This window comes from Mesoplodon densirostris (genome assembly GCF_025265405.1).
Source record: "Mesoplodon densirostris isolate mMesDen1 chromosome Y unlocalized genomic scaffold, mMesDen1 primary haplotype SUPER_Y_unloc_1, whole genome shotgun sequence".
Lineage (NCBI taxonomy): Eukaryota > Metazoa > Chordata > Mammalia > Artiodactyla > Ziphiidae > Mesoplodon > Mesoplodon densirostris.
Genome location: NW_026778236.1, coordinates 581,534 through 607,075, shown reverse-complemented (window position 1 = coordinate 607,075; position 25,542 = coordinate 581,534). Strand labels below are relative to the sequence as shown.

The following is a 25,542-nucleotide window of genomic DNA, read 5'->3' as shown; positions in this document are numbered from 1 at the left end:
CAACAAAAGGTTGCTCAAAATGATACTAGAATTTTTAAAAGCCACTAGCGTTGACCTTGTCTCTCACTCTGTTCCTTCTTTATATCCTCCTTTATCCGAACTGCCTAACCCAGACGCGCGCTCTCTCTCTTCCACCAGCCCATTCTCCTGCTGCTTCCCCTTCCCCAGGAAAGGAAGACATAAGATCAGAAGTATTCATAGCTCCCTTGAAGGAGAAACCTATTACAGGAAGAGGTGAACTGTACTCTGCGCTTACGTACACATCCTGGACCCGAGCAGAACTTAGTTTTAGCTAAGGACTTTCTCGAATCTAGTCAAGATCCATTGGGATTTGCTAAGGAATTTGAGCTAATCGTCCAAACCTATGAGCCCACGTTTTCAGATTTATATCAATTAATACAGCTATTAGTTTCTAAAAGTCAAACAAAGGAATAAGTAGAGAAAGCAGGATGGAGAGACCCCTTAACAAATTTTGATTTATACAGCCCACAGGCTCAAGGTGAATGCAAGGAGTTAGCTCATAAATTACTCAGAATTATCACAGAGCTTTTTCCAAAAACTGCTGACTGGTCAAAGATTCAGCAATGTAAACAAACACGAGATGAATCAATCCTGGATTACTATGAGAGGTTCAAGGAAACTTTTAAACAATATTCCAGCATGACACCTGAATCATTCTTTAACCACCAAGATGATTCTTTGCTTAACTCCATCTTTTTAGAAGGTCTGGATGAGGAATCGGCTACTCTAAACGACATGATTTAGGCATGTTAATCATTTAGACATGATTTGTCTGTATCACATACAAATGCCCTTGTCATGTTGGCTGACCAACTTTTCAAAAGTATTAAAAAGAAAAAGGTGCCTCTATAAAAATTATGAACATTCAGTTGCAACAATTAAATAATCAATGTCAGTCTGAAGTTAACCCAACCCTATTCAATCTGCGACTGGTAAATTCTGAAATTTGCTTTTACTGAAAACAACCGGGTCATTACTGGGGAAACTGCAAGAAAAGAAAAGAGGCTGAGTAATATTCCATTGTATATATGTGCCACATCTTCTACAATGGAATATTACTCAGCCATAAAAAGAAACGAAACTGAGCTATTTGTAATGAGGTGGATAGACCTAGAGTCTGTCATACAGAGTGAAGTAAGTCAGAAAGAGAAAGACAAATACCGTATGCTAACACATATATATGGAATATAAGAAAAAAAAATGTCATGAAGAACCTAGGGGTAAAACGGGAATAAAGACACAGACCTACTTGAGAATGGACTTGAGGATATGGGGAGGGGGAAGGGTAAGCTGTGACAAAGCGAAAGAGAGGCATGGACATATATACACTACCAAACGTAGGCTAGATAGACAGTGGGAAGCAGCCGCAGAGCACAGGGAGATCAGCTCGGTGCTTTGTGACTGCCTGGAGGGGAGGGATAGGGAGGGTGGGAGGGAGGGAGATGCATGAGGGAGGGGATGTGGGAACAGATGTATATGTATGACTGATTCACTTTGTTATAAAGCAGAAACTAATAAAAAAAAAAAAAAGAAAAGAAAAGAGGGACCTAGAAGGGAAACCAGATATAGACTGTAATTTCAAGTTAAACAAGAGGAAGCCTGATCTGAGGGAACATGGGGAGTCTTTCCCCTTCTCCTCTCGAACACCCTGGAAGAAATAGAAATTATTATATGAGGAGAAAATAATTAAAGCAGTAATAGATACAGGGGCTACCTTTTACATTTTGAATCCTATCAAAATTAAAGGCTCTCTCTCTCTAATACCTCGGTACAGATGGTAGGCGTTTCTAATGCAAATATTAAGACCCTTAAATCATTACCTTTAGAAATATAATTAGGAGAACTTAAACGAAGGCACTCCTTTTTCCTAGTAGAAAATACCCCTATGCACCTGATAGGTATAGATTTATTAGAAACTTATGATGCTCATATTTCTTTTACTGTTAAGGGAGAAATGGTTTTAGCCCTAAAAGATTGCTCAGATTTCTTCATCATATAAAGTTTGTGACTGAGAGTGATGCTGAACAAGAAAAACTGCCAGGCTTAGTACCTGAAGAATTGGGGTCACTTGATCCTATTGACATAGGGAAAATACATTCTGCAGCAGCCATTAAAATTACCACAGACCAAAATAAACCCCTGTCCAATATTAGTCAATACCTATCAAGGCGGGAAGCCACAGAAGAAACAGAACCTTTGATATCAGCTTGATTAAGAAAGGACTTATTGTGCCTTACACTAGTCGTTGTGACACTCCCATTCTGCCAGTTAAAAATCTAATGGCAAGAGTTGGAGTTTTGTACAAGATCTGAGATCTATCAGTGCTACTATCTTCCTTGCTATTCTGCAGTGCCAAATACCCATACCTTACTGTCCTATATCCCTAAAAGAGTGACTTCTTTACTGTGAAAGATTTCTGCAGTGCATTCTTTAGTATCCCTGTACATCCTGACGCCCAGTATCTTTTTGCCTTTGCTTGGAATGAACTATAATATACATGGACTATGATGCCACAGGGCTACACTGAAAGCCCCACTTACTTTCCCCAGATATTAAAAGTGTACTTACAGGGAAGACCTTCAAGACGGCGGAGGAGTAAGACGCGGAGATCATCTTCCTCCCCAGAGATACATCAAAAATACATCTATCTGTGGAATAGCTCCTACAGAACACCTACTGAACGCTGGCAGAAGACCTCAGACTTCCCAAACGGCAAGAAACACCCCACATACCTGGGTAGGGAAAAAGAAAAAAGAAAAAACAGAGACAAAAGGATAGGGGTGGGACCTGAACCTTGGTGAGGGAGCTGTGAAGGAGGAAAATATTCCATCCACACCCTAGGAAACCCCTTCACTGGCGGAGATGGGGTGGGCAGTGGGGTGAAGCTTCGGAGCCATGAAGGAGAGTGCAGTAATAGGGGTGCAGAGGGCAAAGCAGAGAGATTCCCGCACAGAGGATCGGTGCCGAGCAGCACTCACCAGCCCGAGAGGCTTGTCTGCTCACCCACGGGGGCCAGTGAGGGCTGGGAGCTGAGGCTCTGGCTTCAGAGGGCAGGTCCCAGGGAGAGGGCAGGGGTTGGCTGCGTGAACACAGCCTGCAGGGGGCTAGTGTGCCACAGCTAGCCGGGAGGGAGTCTGGGAAAAAGTCTGGACCTGCATTAAGAGGCAAGTGACCATTGTTTTGGGGTGTGCGAGGAGAGGGGATTCAGAGCACCGGCTAAACGAGCTCCAGAGACGGGCACGAGGCTCGGCTAATAGCGCAGACCCCAGGGACGGGCATGAGACGCTAAGGCTGCTGCGGCCGCCACCAAGAAGCCTGTGTACGAGCACAGGTCACTATCCTCCGGGAGCCTGTGCAGCCCGCCACTGGCAGGGTCCCGTGATCCAGGGACAACTTCCCCGGGAGAATGCATGGCGCGCCTCAGGCTGCTGCAACGTCACGCCGGCCTCTGCCGCCGCAGGCTCGCCCCGCATCCGTACCCCTCCCTCCCCGCACTGGCCTGAGGGAGCCAGAGCCCCCGAATCAGCTACTCCTTTAACCCCGTCCTGTCTGAGCGAAGAACAGACGCCAGAGGGCGACTACGTGCAGATGCAGGGCCAAAGCCGAACCCCAGGAGCTGTGCAAACAAAGAAGAGAAAGGGAAATCTCTCCCCGCAGCCTCAGGAGCAGAGGATTAAATCTCCAGTCAACTTGATGTACCTGCATCTGTGGAATAACTGAATAGGCAATGAATCATCCCAAATTGAGGCGGTGGACTTGGAGAGCAACTGTAGACTTGGGGTGTGCTTTCTGCACCTAATTTCTTTCTGGTTTTATGTTTATCTTAGTTTAGTACTTAGAGTTTATTATAATTGGTAGATTTATTTATTTGGTTGCTCTCTTCCTTTTTTTATATATAGATATATATTTTTTCCTTTTTCTCTTTTTGTGAGTGTGTACGTGTATGCTTCTTGGTGTGATTTTCTCTGTATAGCTTTACTTTTATCATTTGTCCTAGGGTTCTGTCTGTCTTTTAGTATCGGTTTTAGCACTTGCTATCATTGGTGGATGTGTTTTTTTGGTTTGGTTATGCTTTTCTTTCTTTCTTTTTTTTTAATTTATTTTTTTTTTGCGGTATGCGGGCCTCTCACTGTTGTGGCCTCCCCCGTTGCGGAGCACAGGCTCCGGACGCGCAGGCTCCGGACGCACAGGCTCCGCGGCCATGGCTCACGGGCCCAGCCGCTCCGCGGCATATGGGATCCTCCCAGACCGGGGCACGAACCCGTATCCCCTGCATCGGCAGGCGGACTCTCAACCACTTGCGCCACCAGGGAGGCCCTTCTTTCTTTCTTTTTTGATTTTTCTCTTTTTAATTACTTTATAATTTTTTCAATTTTTAATATTTTTTTAATTTTAATAACTTTCCCTCCCTCCCTCCCTCCCTCTCTGTCTCTCTCTCTCTCTCTCTTTTCTTTCTTTCTTTTTTTTCTCCTGAGCTGTGTGGCTGACAGGGCCTTGGTGCTCTGGCCGCGTGTAAGGCCTGTGCCTCTGAGGTGGGAGAGCTGAGTTTAGTACACTGGTCCACCAGAGACCTCCCGGCTCCATGTAATATCAAACGGTGAAAGCTCTCCCAGAGATCTCCATCTCAATGCTAAGACCCAGCTCCACTCAGTGGCCAACAAGCTACAGTGCTGGACACCCCATGCCAAACAACTAGCAAGACAGGAACACAACCCCACCCATTAGCAGAGAGGCTGCCTACAATCATACTAAGTTCACACACAACCCAAAACACACCAGCAGACGTGGACCTGCCCACCAGAAAGACAAGATCCAGCCTCATCCACCAGAACACAGGTACCAGTCCCCTACACCAGGAAGCCTACACAGCCCACTGAACCAACCGTACCCAGTGTGGGCAGATACGAAAAACAACAGCAACTATGAACCTGCAGCCTGAGAAAAGGAGACCCCAAACACAGTGAGTTAAGCAAAATGAGAAGACAGAGAAACACACAGCAGATGAAGGAGCAAAGTAAAAAACCCACCAGACCGAACAAATGAAAAGGAAAGAGGCAGTCTACCTGAGTAAGAATTCAGAGATGGACTTAATTGATATTTATAGGACATTCCATCCAAAAACAACAGAATACACTTTCTTCTCTAGTGCTCATGGAACATTCTCCTGGATAGATCATATCTTGGGTCACAAATCAAGCCTTGGTAAATTTAAGAAAACTGAAATCATATTAAGAATATTTTCTGACCACAATGCTAGGAGACTAGATATCAATTAGAGGAAAAAAATATGTAGAAAATAGAAACACATGGAGGCTAAACAATACACTACTTAATAGACAGAGATCACTGAAGAAATCAAAGAGGAAGTTAAAAATACCTAGAAACAAATAACAATGAAAACACGACGATCCAAAACCTATGGGATGCAGCAAAAGCAGTTCTAAGAGGGAAGTTTATAACAATTCAATCCTACGTCAAGAAATAAGAAACACCCCAAATAAACAACCTAAGCTTACACCAAAAGCAATTAGAGAGAGAAGAACAAAAAAACGCCAAAGTTAGCAGGAGGGAGGAAATCATAAAGATCAGATCAGAAATAAATGAAAAAGAAATGAATGAGAAACAATAGCAAAGATTAAAAAAACTAAAAGCTGGTTCTTTGAGAAGATACACAAAATTGATAAACCATTAGCCAGACTCATCAAGAATAAAAGACAGAAGACTCCAATCAATAGAATTAGAAATGACAAAAGGAGAAGTAACAACTGACACTGCAGAAATTCAAAGGATCATGAGAAATCACTATAAGCAACTATATGCCAATAAAATGGACAAACAGGAAGAAACGGACAAATTCTTAGAAAAGCACAACCTTCTGAGACTGAACCAGGAAGAAACAGAAAATATAAACAGACCACTCACAAGCACTGAAATTGAAAGTGTGATTAAAAATCTTCCAACAAACAAAAGCACAGAACAGATGGCTTCAGGTGGCTTCACAGGACCAGATGGCTTAACAGGCGAATTCTACCATTTAGAGAAGAACTAACACCTATCCTTCTCAAACTCTTCCAAAATACAGCAGAGGGACAAACACTCCCAAACTCATTCTACCAGGCAACCATCATCCTGATACCAAAACCAGACAAAGATGTCACAAAGAAAGAAAACTACAGGCCAATATCACTGATGAACATATGAAAAAATCCTCCACAAAATACTAGCAAAGATCATCCAACAGCGCATTAAAGGGAGCATACACCATGATCAACTGGGGTTTATCCCAACATATGCAAATCAATCAATGTGATAAGCCATATTAACAAATTGAAGGAGAAAAGCCATATGATCATCTCAACAGATACAGAAAAAGCTTTTCACAAAATTCAACACCAATTTATGATAAAAACACTCCAGAAGTAGGCATAGAGGAACTTACCTCACCATAATAAAGACCATATATGACAAACCCACAGCCAACATCATTCTCAATGGTGAAAAAATGAAACCATTTCCTGTAAGATCAGGAACAAGACAAGGTTGTCCACTCTCACGATTATTATATATATACTTTGGAAGTTTTAGCCACAGCAATCAGAGAAGAAAAATAAATAAATGGAATCCAAATAGGAAAAGAAGACATTAAGCTGTCACTCTTTGCAGATGACATGATACTATACATAGAGAATCCTACAGATGTTACAAGAAAACTACTGGAGCTAATCAGTGCATATGGTAAAGTAGTACAATACACAATTAATGCACAGAAATCTCTTGCAGTCTTATACACTAATGATGCAAAATCTAAAACAGAATTTAAGGAAACACTCCCATGTACCACTGCAACAGAAAGAATAAAATACCTTGGAATAAACCTACCTAAGGAGATGAAAGACGTGTATGCAGAAAACTGTAAGACACTGATGAAAGAAATTAAAGATGATACAAACAGATGGAGAGATATACCATGTTCTTGGATTGGAAGAACCAACACTGCGAAAATGACTCTACTACCTAAAGCAAGCCACAGATTCAATGCAATCCCTGTCAAACTACCAAGGGCATTTTTCACAGAACAAGCATAAAGAATTGCACAGTTTGTATGGAACAACCAAAGATACCGAATAGCCAAAGCAATCTTGAGAAAGAAAAACTGAGCTGGAGGAATCATCAGGCTCCCTGACTTCAGACTATACTACAAAGCTACAGTAATCAAGACAGTATGGTTCTGGCACAAAAACACAAAAACAGATCAATGGAACAAGATAGCCCAAAGATAAACCCCACGCACACATGGTCACCTTATTTTTGTTAAAAGAGGCAAGAATATACAATGGAGAAAAGACAGCCTCTTCACTAAGTGGTGTTGGGAAAACTGGACAGCTACATGTAAAAGAATGAAATTAGAACACTCCCTAACACCATACACAAAAATAAACTCAAAATGGATTAAAGACCTAAATGTAAGACCAGACACTGACAAACTCTTAGAGGAAAACATAGGCAGAACTCTCTATAACATAAATCACAGCAAGATACTTTTTGACCCACCTCCTAGAGAAATGGAAATAAAAACAACAACAAACAAATGGGACCTAATGAAACTTAAAAGCTTTTGCACAGCAAAGGAAACCATAAACAAGACCAAAAGACAACCCTCAGAATGGGAGAAAATATTTGCAAATGAAGCAACTGACAAATGATTAATCTCCAAAATTTACAAGCAGCTCCATATCAAAAAAACAAACAGCCCAATCCAAAAAATGGGTAGAAGACCTAAACAGACATTTCTCCAAAGAAGATATATGGATTGCCAACAAACACATGAAAGGATGCTCAATGTCACTAGTCATTAGAGAAATGCAAATGAAAACTACAATGAGGTATCACCTCACACTGGTCAGAATGGCCATCATCAAAAAGTCTACAAACAATAAATGCTGGAGAGGGTGTGGAGAAAAGGGAACTCTCTTGCACTGTTGGTGGGAATGTAAATTGATACACCCAATATGGAGAACAGTATGGAGATTCGTTAAAAAACTAAAAATAGAACTAGCATACAACCCAGCCATCCCACTACTGGGCATATACCCTGAGAAAACCATAATTCAAAAAGAGTCATGTACCATAATGTTCACTGCAGCTCTATTTACAATAGCCAGGACATGGAAGCAACCTAAGTGTCCATCGACAGATGAATGTATAAAGATGCGGCACATATATACAATGGAATATTACTCAGCCATAAAAATATACGAAACTTGAGTTATTTGTAGTGAGGTGGGTGAACCTAGAATCTGTCATGCAGAGTGAAGTAAGTCAGAAAGAGAAAAACAAATACCATATGCTAGCATATATATATGGAATTAAAAAAAACTGGTTCTGAAGAATCTAGGGGCAGGACAGGAATAAAGATGCAGATGTAGAGAATGGACTTGAGGACACAGGGAGGGCGAAGGGTAAGCTGGGACGAAGTGAGAGAGTGATATGGACATACATACACTACCAAATGTAAAACAGATAGCTATGGGAAGCAGTCGCATAGCACAGGGAGATCAGCTCAGTGCTCTGTGTCTACCTAGAGGGGTGGGATAGGGAGGGTGGGAGGGAGACGTAAGAGGGAGGAGATATGGGGATATATGTATATGTACAGCTGACTCACTTTGTTATACAGCAGAAACTAACACACCAATGTAAAGCAATTATACTCCAAAAAAGATGTTAAAAAAATAATAATTTTTTTAAAAAGTGGACTTAACCTGATCCAGCTTTTCCTCATAAGTCAATTTTCATACAATATGTGGATTATTTGCTGTTGTGTTCAAACCCTTGATAGATAATCAGCAAGACACCCTGTACTTCTTTCAGAACTTAGCCTCAAAGGGACATAAAGCACCCAAAGAGTAATTACAATTTTGTGAGGCTAATGTAAAATACTTAGGATGTTTGGTATCTAAAGAAGGGGTTTCAATTGCTCTAGAAGCAATTTGGCTTTCTCTGCTCCTAAAACAAGAAGGCAAGTAAGGGGACTTCTAGGCCTTGCAGGCTACCAACGGAGCTGGATTCCAAATTTTTCTTTAGTGTCTCGACCATAAATAATCTGCCTACACAATACGAACCTGAACCTCTTGGTTGGGGAACAGACCATTGCGAAGCCTTTAGTTTCTCTAAAGGGCTTCCTGGCAAAGGCCCCAGCCTTGGGGCATCCAGATTATGATTTTCCCTTTTTTCTCTTTGTGCATAAAAACAAGGGTGACACACTAGGAATATTAACTCAACTGTAAGGCAGTCACTAATGACCAATAGGATATTACTGCCAGCAGCTAGATCCAGTAGCTAAGGGCCTTCCCCTTGCCTCCGAGCTGTCACAGCAATAGCTGTTGTTTGTCAGACAACATAGGAGACAGTCATGAGTCACCCTCTCACCGTCTTTGTTCCCCACTCCATGAAAACTCTACTAAACTCTCTTCACACACAACCTTATTCAGCGAGCCATTTAACTTGAGATTGTAATCATGAGACTGTATTCCTCTCACCAAACATAATTCTCCACAGGTGTAATGAACTTAGTCCAGTGACCTTGCTCCCAGAAGAATCAAAGAGCAATAATGAAAAGTATGATTGCATTGTTTTAACTTGCAGTATTTTATCTTAAGTATCAAATGGCAATAATGAAAAGTATGATTGCATTGTTTTAACTGACAGCTTTTTATCTTCTAGGATTGACCGTCAAGAAAGCCCAATGGATAATCCTGACTTTATACTATGCACTCATGGTTCATATTTAAGAGGACCTCATGGAATGTACCAGGCTAGTAACGCTGTCATTTCTCCACTGTGTATCCTTGAAAATGGGCCCTTTCTAATGTCTTTTCTGCCCAACAGGCTGAACTAACAGCACGAACAAGAGCCTGTCTGTCATTTGGCAAAAGGAAAATCTGCTAACATTTACACAGACAGCCACTATACTTTTGGGGTGGCACATGATTTTGGTATGCTTTTGGAAAAAAAGAGGTGGGATTTTTAACATCCTCAGGACAGCCTACCAAAACTGGGAAACAAGTAGCAGAATTACTAGATGCATTTCTGTTGCCATGTGCACTTGCTGTTACTAAGGCATGGGGCCATTCAAAGGCTGACACTGCAGAAGCAAAAGGAAGCTCTCTAGTCGATCATGCTCCCAAGATAGCAGCTCTGAAAAACGACAACAACCAACCAACCACTGTCTTTCCCTTTCAGCCACCCAGTAACCTTACTGATATACTGCTGAAGTTTCAGGGAATGGTGTTTTCTGAAAATGGTTAAAGCTTTCAGAAAAAGGAAAAAGACACCTAAACACAGAATGGTGGAAGAGTCAACTAACAAAGAGCTGTGGACAGGTCCAAAGGGAAAGCCTATCTTTCTGTTTGGAGCTCAATATCCTATTTCACAATATATTTATGAGTTAACTCACTGGAACCCAGATAAGGTGGTATTACGAGGTAAATAATATTTTCGAAGCCTATTTTACAATAGCCCAGAAGGTTTACTCAAGATGTGCAACTGTCCAAAATATAACCCAGGGAAGCATTTACACAGTTCTCAAAGAAATTTCCCATTACCTGCAGGTCTTTTTGAAATTTGGTATGTTGATTTTATACAAATGTCTCGCTCAGAAGGTTATCAATACATTCTTGTTATAATTTGAATGTTTTCACATTGGGTTAAGGCATTCCCGTGCAGAAAGGCCACAGTGCAGTAAGTAGAGAAATCAATTTTAGAAAGGGTGATACCTCTTTGGACAATCCCCTCAGAAATACATAGTGATAAAGGAACTCATTTTAGTGGACAAATTATTAAGAAAATTTGCAAGATTTTTCCAACTACGCAGCACTTAATTGTGTTTATAATCCCTAGTCTTCTGGTTAGTAGAAAGAACAAATGGAACAATTAAAAAACAACTGGCTAAAATTATGGATGCTTATTCCTCACCTGGCCTAAGGCCCTTCCATTGGTTCTCAACCTCATATCCACCCCTCTTGGCAAACATCACTTCTCTCTCTTTGAGATGATCACAGGGAGAACAATGAGATTGAATGATGGACTATATTAACTTATATTATTAAAAGGAGACATATTACATCATGGCATAGGTTTAACTGCATTTTTCAAAGGATATTCTAAGCTTGTTTCTGAAGCATATCATAGTAATCTATCCTCAAGCGAAGATCAGATGCCCCATGACTTACAACCAGGAGATTACGTACATTGGAAAAGGCAGTATTTAAAAGACTACCTCCACCCTAGATGCAAGGTCCCTTATCAGGTGCTTTTAACTAACTTATGTGCAGCAAAACTGAAGGGAACTGACTCTAGGATTCATGTTTCCCACCTAAAAAGGGCTCCTGCACCAGACTGGTCTATAGACAGGGCTGATGACCTCAAACTCACCTTAAAGTGATGCTCCAATAGGAAAGAAACACCAACACCAGGATGAGAAGGTGACATCAGAAATAGACAGCTATCCCAACAGGCTGGACCTGACCCATACAGTTATTTACAACATTTTCTTCTTGGTTTCTTGGCCTTCTGCACACAAACCAAATGTTTTCCTATAATGGGCACAATTCTGTGCAAATTTGAGAAATCACTCCAAATGTTGGGACTATGGTCAATCACCTGCATCCGGTACTTCTGGGTTATCTTGCTGGGTTTCTCCACTCCAAGGGTCTAATTGGATGGCCCTCAGGAAATTTATTTTAGAAGAAAGAAATTATAGTTCTGTCAGGCCACTCCTGATATTACTAGATGGGACCCCCTCACTTGGCCCATCAAGCATACTTATTCTGACACTAGCCATAAATATGAGTTTTCCATTGAGGTCAGTCAAGCTCAGTCAGAACAATGAACTGAATTTCAATCAAAAGGTGTAACTTTTTAATTATTAGGAGGGACCCTCCCTCAGCTACGGGATGGATTTTTACGGCTGAAAATGGTCATCAAATACGCTATGGTCATCTAAGTTTAAAGACTTCCTTACGTTGGGAACAGTTCAATCACACTAAAAATCATCAGCCTGACGACACTAGTACATTATGAAAAATGGCAATATATCATTTCCCTTAAAGATAGTGATAGGTATGGAACAGACTGGGTCAGGCGACGAGAATACAGTGGATCGCACGTTGATGGAACTCAATGGCTTTGTGGGTCCAATATACGGCCCTGGCTTCCACCAGGATGGCTAGGAAGGTGTACTTTAGGATTCCCTTGGGCTCAAGGCCACTTACATAAAAATTTAGACATAAGTCCAGCAAATTTGCCATCAGTATGAGCCCAATGGGCCAAGAGATCTGTATCTCACGGGTATGATTACTTAGCAGCTATTTTTGTGCCTTCAGTAGGTCTGGAAGATATAGTTTCCCACATCGAAGGCTTAACAGAATTCAGTCAAAAGGCCTTAAATGATAGCAACCATGCTATTAGCCTACTGAATTCTGAAGTCTCTATGATGAGAAAAGTGGTGTTATAAATTCATTAACTTGAGGTGCCTAGTTTCCTTCGATTAACTATAATCTTTCAATGTTCCAACTACATGGTTTTTGTTGCAAAACCCCTATATATCCTGGCTCCTCCCTTACCTCTTTGGAGCAGTCTCTCAGAGGTACCTGAGAGGGTGTCTCCCAGGCTATAGTCCTCAGAAAGTCTGCCAAATAAAACAGAATTCTCAGCTTTTAGAGTGTGCTTTTTTTTTTTTTTTTTTTTTTGCAGTCAACAAAGCACAGCGGAACAATGGAGGAATTTTGTACGTGGACTTTATACTCGATGTCATTGTTATATTTTCTGAGTATAACTCTACTGTTAAGTAAGAAAATGTGCTTGTTCTTAGATTTCTACTGAATTGTTTAGGAGGAATGTGTCATGATCTTGGATTAGTTTTCAAATGATTCAGAAGGAAAAAGAAGCTGGGTGCACATCCCACATGTATACACACAAAGAATGGAAATGTGAAGTATTAACAAAAGTGATTAGGGCATAATTTAAACGTTGGGGGAGGGGGAAATACCAAAACTGTATCCCATGGCTGCTTACTCTGATTTGGGTCAATGACTGTAAATAAAAATGTTATAAAGTAGAACAATCACAATTATTGGCAGCCTAATCCAAAATAATTATTCCTGATGTAATGCACTTTAATCCACTTTAGAAAATGCCAAGGGAGGGACTGCATGTCCGCATTTGTTATGTGCTAAATAGTTTCGGAACAAAGATCTCCTCACTAGAGATACGGTAATGGGCACAACTAGGGTCTGGTGAACAGAAGGGCCAAATGGATGCTTCACTGCTCTTAATGTCAGAAACGGAGAAAACTGACAAGCGTCCAAACGTTAGGGACCACAAAATACCCTGAGCCACACGCGGCCCTGAAGATGGCACACGAAGGAGTAAAAATCCACCCCGTTTAGTTGTCCACTTAATGGGTGAACTGTATGGTAGGGAGATTATATCCCAATAAAGCAGTTAATAAAGAAAAAAACAAAACTTAAAGGGCCCTATTGTATTCAATCTGGGCTGAGGGAGTCCCTCAACAGTCCCCCCCTTTAAGAGAAATTCGGGGAACAGAAGGAAAGGTGAAAAGCCTACGCGTAGAGCTGGGGTCAGTGTACTGCCCTCGTGCAGACTGGCATACGATCCCCCGTGAGGATCCCGACTTCTGGGCAAAGGTACCAAAGAGCCGCCGCACACATTCCACGCAGCGTGGCGTCTGACCAACACCCCGGCGGCCTCTCGCCCGAGGGGCTGCTGGCCGCGCTCACCTCTTGGACACAGCCTCGGCCTGCTCCGCCCTGCGCTCCATCTCCACGACCTCCTCCTCCGTGTACTCCAGCTTCACCCGCTCCTCAGCCAGCTCTCTCTCCACCGCCTGCAGCTGGGCCATGGTTCTCGCCAACAGCACCGTCACCGCGTCCTACAGGACCAAAGAGACGCTGCTAAGAAGCGGAAAGCGGGCGCCTGCACGGCCCGTGGGGAGCATCCCTGCTGCCGGGCTGGTGGCCATCCCCGGCTGCTCTCCAGCGGGAAGCAGCTCACCCCCCGGGCTGGCAGCAAGACAGTAACTTGGCCTTTCCATGTGGCTCTGAGGACTCAAATTTTAAGCAACCAACGCATCACTCATCATCATGAACAAGTTGCATTAAAGAATATTACCATGAATGGCCACATACATCACTACAGTCCGTTTTTATTACTTCCCTTGAAACCCTGTTTCTTCGTCGCCACTGTGTTCTATTTAAGACTAAGTCTACACGCGTTTCTTAGAAACAATGTCCCCAGGAAAAGCCCCTCTTAAAGCCAGGCCACCTACTGACTTCCGAGAGGTGGCGGGCACAGGGTCCCGGGAGTCGTTGTGTCCCAGCCACTCGTCGTCCCGCCGGTGGGGCTCGGGGCCGGTGAACACCTGCACCGAGTACCAGCGCAGCTGCATCTCGCTCGAACCATCGTAATCTGCCAAGTTAATCTGACCAATGCCCTGTGCAGTGTTTAAAAAAAAAAAAAAAAAGGCGTAACAGGCCCTGAATGACTGCACCTTAACAACCAATGGGCATCAAGGTTACCCTTTAATCTTAAGCAGAAAGAACGGAAAGTATTTCATTCTTACTAACAGGACTAAGGTAAAATGAAAGTAGTGTTAAAGTGGTGTTGGAGGATCCTAGGGAGGATGGCTCTCATGTTGCTTATTCAGCTCTAATAGAAACTGCTAGGAAGGGAAGAAGGACAGAGAACAAAAGGTAACTCACAGTGAAGGAAATGGACACTTCAGGATTGGATCTCACCCAGACTCTGGCCTATATGTTTCCTCTCTTGATGATTTTAATCTGTATGTTACTCTGAAACAAACTGTAACCAAACAGAAAAACAGACAGAAACTGAGGAAGAGAGACAGGAAGAAAAGCAGGATTGAGGGAGAAGACAGGACAGAAAGACTGATGTCAGAGACTGACAAAAAGAGAGGGGGAGAGAGGGGTAGAAGGTAGGAAGGAGAGGGTGAGGAGGGTACCATACCAACAGTTCTCCCTGCAACTGAGGATTCACTGAGCACATGTATAACTGAAGGGACTTCAACATCACCATGTTTGAATGCACAGGGATTCTGAAAACTTCATTAAACGCCAAGGGGGCTTTCAATTCCAGAGCCTTAGAGCAGAACGTGTTTGGTGTGTCGGGGTCAAGCAGAGGCAAACAGATGCAGACGTGTCTGGAATCAAGACAGGGAGAAAAAAGCATGGACCACATACACGAACACCCCTGTATGTTACCCTTTGGATGTGAATAGGTAAAACTGCAAAGTCCTTTGGAAAAAGTCCTTTTCTCAACCAAAAGAAAGTCCAAAGAACAGACCTACCTTTGGAGAGAAAAAAAAAAAAAAAAAAAAAAAAAAAGGAAAGGAAAAGAAAAGAAAAAATTAGCAAAAAGAAAACATAAAAATCAGCAATTATAACTTCAGGGGGAGTCAAACAGACTTTCTGCTTTCACCATCTTTGTGGCAAAACATCTGCACTGATCTCTGCACAGCCCCTTGGCTCCCTCTCCAAGCTCTGCCCGCCTTGCCTCTCAGAGCACTTGCCCACCCAGGCACCCGCCGTGCTGGGCTCCCGGCCCTATCCACCCCCAGCGTGGAAGCCAGCACCCAGGAGAAGCTCCAGCATCGGTGGAGTGAAGTACAGCATCAGGGCGAACCCTCAGCCGCTGAAAACCAGGCTGCTACCAAGGCCTTCGGGAGACCAGTTTACAAAGACGACTCACAGAAAGGGAGGGCACCGTCGGGCCTGAACACCCATCACAGGTGGGTTCACCCGCCAGGGTGAGTGGGACCTCACATCCCCATCGGGCACCCATCTCCCCACTGGGGACAATACAGATTTCCTTCTCCCTGCTCGGACAAAGATGCCTGAGCCCAGCCTGAGGCCTCTTCAGGCAACTCATCAGATCGCAAGAGCTGAGTGTGGCTGTGTCGCCACCAGCCTTGTGACCAGGATGGACGTTTTCAGCCCCAACGCTGCCGATGCTGGGCACCCGGCACTTTGTGAGCATGGCCACGGCACATAACCAGCCTGGCTCCAGTAACTCCACCTGCCTCAAATAATAAACCAGCCTCTTCTTAAAACTTACAATCCTTTAGATTTCAGACAGACATTCCCTGGCGTTTTATTCTAAATTCAGGTTCCACGACAGTCTTTTCCCTCCCCAAACTGCCACGTGCAGCAGGTCGGCCAGTGGTGCCGTGTGGAGGAGGGCCCGGGGGGAGGACACGGCCCCCACCGGCACGGGACCTTACATTTTGCAGTCTTCCTTCACCACCAGCCCGGCAAAGTTCTTCAGTTGGAGCACGTTCACGAGGAGACACTCGCTGGCACTGTCGTGCCTAGAAAAGAAAATGCACGTTCACAGACTGCAAACGCCCCACAGTGCAGAAATCCTGCTTGAACTACTGCAGCGGTCCTCACCCCACCCCAGGGGACCTGTGCAAAGTCTAGAGGCTTTCCTTACTGTCACACTGAGTGGAGGGGGGCTACTGCATGTAGTGGGTGGAGGCCAAGGCTGCTGCTCAACACCCCATGGGGCTCAGGACAGCCCCCAAACCAGAATGACCCAGCCCGAATGTCACGAGTGCCGAGAAACGCTAGGATGACAAGAGTGAGCAAAAGAAAGCTGCTGGGATATGAACATCCTGCCTTGTTCGTCTGAACACTGCTGGTTACTGCCTTTCTAGACACTGTAGCTAGAAACCAAAATGCTTAGTGTTGCACAGCACCTGGCTACCCCAGCTCCGGCGGGAACTTTCCTGAGGGCCTGACTGTGCCCACGGGGTGAGTGTCCCCGGCCGTGACTTGGTGTTGGAGGACGGCAGTGGAGCCGCTCTTGCCCATCTCTCCTTCCCGCCACCGCTGTCCCTTCACCTGAGACCGCCGAGATGGGCCCGGGGGTACCCAGGCCAGGGAGCAGCACCCAGATCACGCGGGTCCCTCCATCCCTCCTGGCCTGTGTGTGGAGGCGTGAGTCACCGGGCGGGCCCCAATCTACCCATCGTCTTTATGACCAACAGGGAAGGAGTCTTCTGTACTCACAAAAATCCAACATGGATCTGGGGGCCCTCGTTACCAGAAGCGTCTCCACGCGCAGGGTCGTCAGCATCCTCACTCCTGAACACAGTCGGAAAGGCACCGTGTTACTCCGAGGGGGCCTGGTTACCTTGGGCTCGGCAGAAGCTCTTTCACACTAGGGGTGCTTCTTACTGAGAAGGGCTTTATTAAGTTGCGACATAAATAAATGCTTTAAGTGACTGACAGGGCACAGCAGGTCCCCAGGATCCATGACGTCACCTCCCAGGGTACCTGCTGACAAAGTGGCCTTTTTGAGAAAATACCTCTCAAAACCACATGATATTCACGATAAAGTTCAAAAACATACACTCTTAAAAGCTTTGCAGGGGGGACTTCCCTGGCGGTCCAGTGGTTAAGACTCCGCGCTTCCACTGCAGAGGGCGCGGGTGCGATCCCCGGTCAGGGAACTAAGATCCCGCAAGCTGAGCGGCACAGCCAAAAAAAAAAAAAAAAGTTGGCAATAAGTGAAACATATACAGATATCTGAGCTGAAAAAATGACATTAAAGGTCTCAAACAAAATAAAGCCCACAAGGGGTTTTGTCCTTGCAAAGTGATTCCTCCAGCTAAGGAAAGGGGACGGGGGGAACATCCATTTCTAGTGAACGTCCTTTCTAGAAAAGCAGGTCTCCCTCGCACACTGGTTCTCCTTTTCCGGCTCTACTGGGCTCACGCCTTCCAACCCCCGGGGCCGGAGAGAAGGCAGTCATCCTAGGTGCCCGAAGCCAGGCCAGTCCCCAGACGCCACCTGGGACCAGAGGGGGTCCGTGGGGATGCTCAGGGCCCCTCCCACATGGAGAGAAGCCAGAAGAGCTGCACCCCAGAGACACACAGGGTGTCAAGCCAGACAGGTCTCAGCAGGGGTGCCTTCTGGGAAGTCAGCCCAGGGAGGCCAGAAGGTCAGCTTCTAACCTTTTGGTGGGAGGTTCAAACACGCCGCTGTCGCTGGCCAGCGAGTAATCGGACAGGCAGGTGGACACGCAGCGCGCTCTCCGCTCCAGCCTCTGGGCGCTGTCTTCTCGGGGGGTCGCTGCTGCAGACGAGAGACACGGCCGGGCTCAGGAGGCGACAGCGCGGGAGCCCAGGGCAGAGCAGAGACAAAGGCACGAAGTGGCAGAGACAGGCCAGCACGTGTGCAGATGTGTGTTTACATGCACTCTGCTCGAGTCTTTTCTTATATTGGAAAATGGAAGAAACAGGCTTCTGGCTACTTCTTTAAAAGCTCTTTAAATGATCATCAATCTCCCTTCACCTCCTTAATGAGTGCACAGGTCAGAAGGTGGCGGGAAGGCCCTTGGCGTGGCCCTTTGAGAGAGTGTCACACGGGAAGACCTGGAGAGAGATTTCGCCGGCACGCGGATGGCAGCGCGCTCTCCGAGAAGTGGAAGGGGGTTGTTTCCTCCTTGACGCTGCTTGGTATTCTCCACACTTTATACAAGGAACACAGGCTACACTGCTTTATAATCAGAAAACAGAGTTTTTAAAAATCATCAAATAACCTCCAACAAAATGGAGGGACTTTCAAGTCAGAGGACACAGATGCACCCAGACTCGGCCTTTGCCAACGTCTCCGTGACCCCTCTGCCGCTCTAACCCCAGCGTCCTCCTCAGCAGCCCTGGGGCCAGACTGGCTTCCAGAACTGTCTCCTGGGATTAGAAAGGACCTTCACTGGGCAGCTAATTTTTGTCTCGTATCTGTTTTAACCAAGAGCCAAAGACAACCACTGACACTTTCCCTTTTACCATTTCATCAACTCTTTCTATTCCTTCCCTCACAGCAACAAGTTTCTTTTAACAAAAGCAACAGAAACAGGCATGCCGTCTCCCGCTGCAAAATGTGGTGACGGACACAGGAACCTCAACGCTTCTGAGAGAGGCACACACAGTCAGAACACAGGCTTAAGCCGTAAAGCCCCAAAGTGAGCCTCACTCCAGCATCATGATGCCTCTTGTTAATAATGCAGGTCCCTCTTGTCTCTCTCTGTTCTCTGGCCATCTAAGCTCTAGAAACTAAAAATCTAGACATCTGTGCACCCCTGACACCAATAACCATCTCTTTTCTTTTTTTTTTTTTTCTTTTGCCTGCGTTGGGTCTTCGTTGCTGCACTGGGCCTTCTCTAGTTGTGGCGAGTGGGGGCTACTCTTCATTCCAGTGCACGGGCTTCTCAGGGCGGTGGCTTCTCTTGTTGCGGAGCATGGGCTCTAGGCATGCAGGCTTCAACAGTTACAGCACATGGGCTCAGTAGTTGTGGCACACAGGCCCTAGAGCGTGCAGGCTTCACTAGTTGCAGCTCTGGGCTCAGTAGTTGTGGCTCGCGGGCTCTAGAGTGCAGGCTCAGTAGTTGTGGCACACGGGCTTAGTTGCTCCGTGGCACGTGGCATCTTCCTGGACCAGGATTCGAACCCGTGTCCCCTGCATTGGAAGGCGGATTCTTAACCACTGCGCCACCAGGGAAGTCCCCAACCATCTCTCTTTTCAGCCAAATTATTATTCACAGCAACAATTAAACCTAGATATATTCATCGGGGTACAAAACAGACAGGGCGGGCTTCCCTGGTGGCGCAGTGGTTGAGAGTCCGCCTGCCGATGCAGGGGACACGAGTTCGTGCCCTGGTCCGGGAAGATCCCACATGCCGCGGAGCGGCTGGGCCCGTGAGCCATGGCCGCTGAGCCTGTGCGTCCGGAGCCTGTGCTCCGCAAGGGGAGAGGCCACAACAGTGAGAGGCCCGCGTAACAACAACAACAACAACAAAAAGAGATAGGGCTGTGGCCTTTGGTCTCACAATGTTAACTGCAGACAAAAGCCGACCTTTCAAAGGTCTGCAGCGCCCAGCGTGGGGGCCACTGGCTCCGGCTCAGTCAGCGGCAGAAGCTGGCTTCTTCCTAGGGTGGCCGGAGGCACCGACTCTCAGATCGTAGATGACGACTCCCAAGTCCAGCTCTGCTCGTCACCCCGGCCCCACGGAAGGACCCAGAGCCTCCAGCTCTAAACTGCAGATAGAACCGCTCAGTTTGCTGCATGGAACGCCAGCAAACACATCGGCTCACTACTTCCATTCCCAGCCCTGACACTCGGCCTTACATGCCTTTAAGGAAGTAACACTGCACAATGATCCAGTTAACTTCCAGGCAACCCAATGGTGTAACTGACACAATTTCTCTCTCATTGCAGTGAAAGTGGATGAAGAGAGAAAGGAAATGGGGGAATCAATCCTCAGTGATCCTGGGCTTAGCACATTCACGGAGCAACTGGATGCAGGAGTTGACAGAAGGAGGTACGTTCAGCGTTTGCCCTGGGTGAGGAAGAAAGCACACGGCACACCCCACAGTACACACCGCAACCGTCTGCACTTGGGCTTCTAGTCAACGAGACGGAAAGTGGGGAGCAACGCCAGTGAGTTAAGGAATAAACAAGCTTCCACACATTCATGTTATAAATCTCTGATCTTTCCATCATGAAACACAGACAAACAGACACTGAGACCTAAGGACAGCAACGCTGCCTGACAAAAGGGAGGAAAGTATAAGGAAAATCACATCGTGGGCAAAGCTGCCAGCTGGCCTATTAAAATAATGAAAGCGCTAAAGTCTGGGGAAAAAACACAAGAAGGAAAAAATACGTCAAGCTCTTAGAAAAGTTCTTACACAACTTTCAGAGCCAGGATGAATACCATTCAAACGACAACAATAATAAGAGCAACTGTTGAGCTAAAGCACAGCCATGAGCTATGCCCTTCCTGACCACACCCCGACCATCCTAAATACATTGATTCACTGCACAAGCATGTGGCACAGCCTGACCAGCAAGGCGAAGTGGAAGTCCAAGGTCACTTACAGTGAACGTTTCTGTCGAGCCACATGAGAAAAGAGATTTAAAAAAAAAAAAAAAAAAAGCACAAAGTGAAAAAACTGTAGAATTTAAGCCAACAATGTTAAACAGGGTATGAATGTAATAAAAACATCAATAAACAGATGAACAAAGTCAAAATATTTATGGACTTATATTAGCAAACACCAGTGCGAAATGAAAACAGAAACAGATTTCAGAATCGTGCCACATTTGACTTTTAAAGTGTGGGGACGATAAAACTGTAGTAAACATGTAAAAACGGTTAAAGATGACAGTTTATTTCCCCACTCCCCTGCCCCACCTCTGTCCCCTCAGACTGATTTAAAACACAATGGGCAACTCTGAATTTTATGTTACTAAAATTTTTCTCACTAAAGCTTGCTTGAGTCAAACTTAGACTGTACTGTTCTTAGACTGGAGAGTGGAGGGAACTACATGACCTCGGGCGTCATAAATGAGGGGTGGGGTTATTGTAATGAGTACTGCGATCCTTGCCAATTTTATGAAGCTGCGATGACTCTAGGCTCAGGCATTCCCACAAGCATCAAGGGAGGCAAGGAGTCACCCTGCGTCCATGCCTGAAGCTGCTCACCCAGCCCTGCGCAAGCACCTATCAGGACCCATTCACTGAGTCAAGTACCTCTAGTTTGTAAGGGCCCAATTCTACTCATATGTGAATGCACCACCAGGTGGCAGTATCTGACCGTACCGATAGCAAAGACCTCCCAGTCTAAGAAGCTTGAAGCGCTATTAACATCCACCACCAAGTGGTGGATGAAAAATAAAGAAATTAAGTCAGCTCTTCTCCTTCCCACCCAGTCTCTCCCGTGGACCGAAAGGGGTCCTTAAATCTTTTGCTGACTTTGTGTATAACTGGACTGATACTTCTATATTTCGGACTGTTTGCATAGGGAAAAGAAAAGTTTGCACAGGGAAAAGAAGAGTAAAGGCTAGACAATAAGTGAAAATGGAAACGTTTTAAGGAACGTTTGCAAAGGGAAAAGGAAAGAGTAAAGTTAGACAATAAGTGAAGATGAACAAGAGAATATGTGTATAAAAAAGAACAAAGTAAATACAGCTTACATATGCATATGAACTATGGAAATAATTTATATTGGGATGTTGAAATAATGTATGAGCAGCATTTGCAAACAAAAAAGATAGGAAAACAATGGAGGTGCCAATTAGCCAAGGGACTGATTCAGAACATAGCTGGTCAATAGATATGTAAATGCTGAGAGAAACTAGGACTGTGTCTATAACCCATGGGTAACAAAATGGTGTATTTGTTGAAGAGCAATGAAGCCGAGAGTCAACCAGGTCTAAGGGTGTGCCCAAGGATATGCAGTTAGAGTTGAGTAGGCAAGGATTTGAAGAGCACCAGAGAAAGTAATTTGGTAGAAATGACTAATGCTTACTGCGACAACTTCTGAAATCATCCAAAATACTGTCATTTCCTGTTTGACAGAATTAAGTCTTTGAAAATTCCAGGAACAAAGGATGAAGAGATGAAGTCACAGGGCCAACGTTAGTAGAGATTTCTGCCGGGCCACAGCCAGACAGCAGTGCCAGTGCTGGTCTGAGGCGGGAACACACAGAACGTTGCATGTGGGCACACGCCCTGGAGAGTTCGTTAAGGCCCGAGTACTTCTTTAGCAGCCTCCGAATGCGGAGGAACTGTCTCATTTTCGACAATTAAGTATATTCTGAAAACAAGCCAAATGGCTGGGAAAGACTACTTTCCATGACATTTCAAGGACCCAGGGCAAAAGCACGCGGAACGAGCAAGGGAGCGGGCGGGCGAGCGTGCGTGCGTGCGGGCGGGCCTCCTCTTGCCCTGGAGGGTCCTAAGCTGAGGGCTCACTAGGCCACAGCAGAGCCAGCTGAACTCGAGACCTTTCCTCCCCGGCCCCGGGGCACCCACCGGACCCATCAGTACGTACTTGCAGCCATGGGAGCGGCAGCGGCTTGGGGTCCTCGCTCGCGAGGTCCTTCCCCGTCCTTGGGGCACCCGTGCGGCGGCAGGGACGCCGCGCCCGGCGGGTCCTCGTCCCCGACGGCGGAGGCCTGAGCACGCAGCCTGTACAGGGGGGGCCCAGGCCCGCCACCTCGAAGGCGTCCCCGAGCTGGGCCAGGGGCGAGTCTCGCGAGGCCGGGAGGAAGGGCGTGTCCAAGGGCGAGCTGGGTGGGTACAGCGAGGACAGCGAGGAGCGCGAGGACAGGGACGCCAGGGACTGTGGCGTGTCCAGGGAGCGCCTCTGTTTGTGGAGGTCTGCGGGGCCCGGGGCGTCCGCCAAGGGGACGTCCCGGCCCAGGGAGTCGAAGGGGACGAGGTCGAAGCGCAGGAGCGGGCCGCCCTCGGCGTCGGGCTTCTCGCGTACTGCGGGAGGCCGTAGATGTCGGTGAAGCTGACGGAGCTCGGGGAGCCCCGGCTCGAGGCCAGGGAGCCGCGGCTGCTCCCCGAGGAGACGGTCAGGGTGCTGGCGGACAGGCTGAAACGACAAGAGCAGCCTGGAGCCCGCCCGTCCCCACCGCGAGCCGAGCTCCACGAGGAGCAAACCTCTGCCTCGGGCCCGTTCACCCCGGCGCCTCTTCAACACCTCTGAGCGTTTTAAGACACCCACCCCCACCCCCGCCCCCGCCCCCGCCCCTTCGTAAATATTTCCTTTGTTTCTTTGAATGTCAGTCGAGAGCAGTAGTTAACGTCAAGGGCTCTTGCTCGAGCTCAAGTTCCAGCTCACACTCAAGACTAGCTGTATGCAGCTGATTTGGTCAAGGGCTTTGCCCTTTCCGAGCCTCCCACCTTCTCACCCGGCGCTGGGATGAGAGCGGTTCCTGCCTCAAGGCGCTGTGGGGGGGAGAACTGAGAAAATAATACACAGAAAGCCCTTAACACTACACTTCACGATACGGTAAGTGCTTGAGAACTGGAGCTCTTACTGAGCATCCAACTCGGATTTTAAAGACATTCATGCCTAATTAAAATGAGTATCTTAAAGAGAAATAATTAAAAGTGTACGTGTGCATCTATGTAGATGGACATATACACTCCTGATGCTGTGAGTTACAAAATCCTTCGATAAATCTGACTTAAGATTCATTATTCTGAAGTCACACTTGGTTCTCCTCATATTCCTTGGGTCACATATAAGCAGCTCAGCTTAAAAATATCCTGTCTTCACTTTCCTGTCCTGTACTTACAACCACTGCAGGTTCTAAGTTCTGGGAGAGAAAGCCAGGCTAAATGAATCGTGAAGTTCACGGCCACTATGTTATAACATGATAATCATGTTACCTACCTTTGTAACTCGGACTGGAGATAGGACATTAGGCAGGTGGCTTCTTCCAGCTGCATCAGGAGACAGTTTCTTTTTTCCTGAAGTAGAATCCTGTAGGTACAAAAACAGTCCACTGGTGGATTTCAAAGATGCCAAGTATATTTTCCTAACAAGAAATTCAACTATATATTCCGCCAAAACAGATCAATGACTATCAGTTCTAAAAGCACACCTATGTCACAAGTTCCAAGGTAACTGTTTTTGTTTTATTTCACACTGTACCTCTAGAATCCTGAACAGTGCGAGTGATCCACACTAGAAGTTGCATGTGTGATGGAACAAATGTGTGGATAAAGAGATAAGATGGACGGATGGGAGGATGAGTGGGTGGACAGGCAGGTAAATAGACAGGTGGATGGGAATCCCACAGATGGGTTCAAAGGCAGAGCTCATAGAAATCTACTGGATTTCCTTGGAATAAATCTGATTCCCTCATCCTAGGCCCTCTTCCAGGCAAAAAATAAATGCAATTCTAGTATCTAGAGAATAAAAGATCAAAATCAAATAAAACAAAATATCAACTGTCATGGGTTGATATGGGTTGGAAGTATATATTTCTTCTTCCTTCTGCCTTCTTCTACTTCATAATTTTCTAGAATATTTTTCTCCTACTGTAGTAAGCCTACTGCCGAGAGTAGAGCCCTGCACATATAATAAATAATTGTTGAACAGTGGGGACTGATTAATCTTGCCTTTATAACAAAAGACCCATTTACAAATCAAAATGATTGTATATATATATATATATCAGGCAAAATAGAGTTTATGAACAAAGACTGTACTAAGAGACAAAGAGGGGGATTACATAATGATAAAGGGGTCAATCCAATAAGAGGATATAACATATGTAAACATTTATGCACCCAGCACAGAACCATCTAAATATATAAGCAAATATTAACAGTCCAAATGGGAGAAATAGACATTAATACAATAATAGTAGCAGATTCTAATACTCCACTTACATCAACCATACAGATCATCCAGACAGAAAATCAGTAAGAAAACTTTGGCCTTAAAGAACATGTGAGATCACATAGATTTATCAGATATATACAGAATATTCCATCAAACAAAAAATCAGCAGAATCATACATTTTTCTGAAGAGCACATGGAACCTTATGGAGAAGAAATTACTTTTTAGGCTACAAAACAAGACTTAATGAGTAAAGGAAGATTCAAGTGTATTCG

General features: G+C 45.5%; 1 protein-coding gene across 1 annotated transcript in view; it reads right to left on the bottom strand.

Annotated features, from left to right (window-relative positions):
- LOC132482957 (protein WWC3-like) overlaps positions 1-25,542 on the bottom strand; it is a 106,334-nt gene that overhangs the window by 16,945 nt on the left and 63,847 nt on the right. Inside the window, 11 exon segments of the mRNA XM_060088234.1 lie at positions 1,786-1,912; positions 13,818-13,969; positions 14,366-14,530; positions 15,064-15,256; positions 16,337-16,423; positions 17,127-17,201; positions 18,074-18,194; positions 22,956-23,103; positions 23,106-23,387; positions 23,390-23,504; positions 24,312-24,401. Coding sequence (XP_059944217.1) covers positions 1,786-1,912; positions 13,818-13,969; positions 14,366-14,530; positions 15,064-15,256; positions 16,337-16,423; positions 17,127-17,201; positions 18,074-18,194; positions 22,956-23,103; positions 23,106-23,387; positions 23,390-23,504; positions 24,312-24,401 — 1,555 coding nt within the window.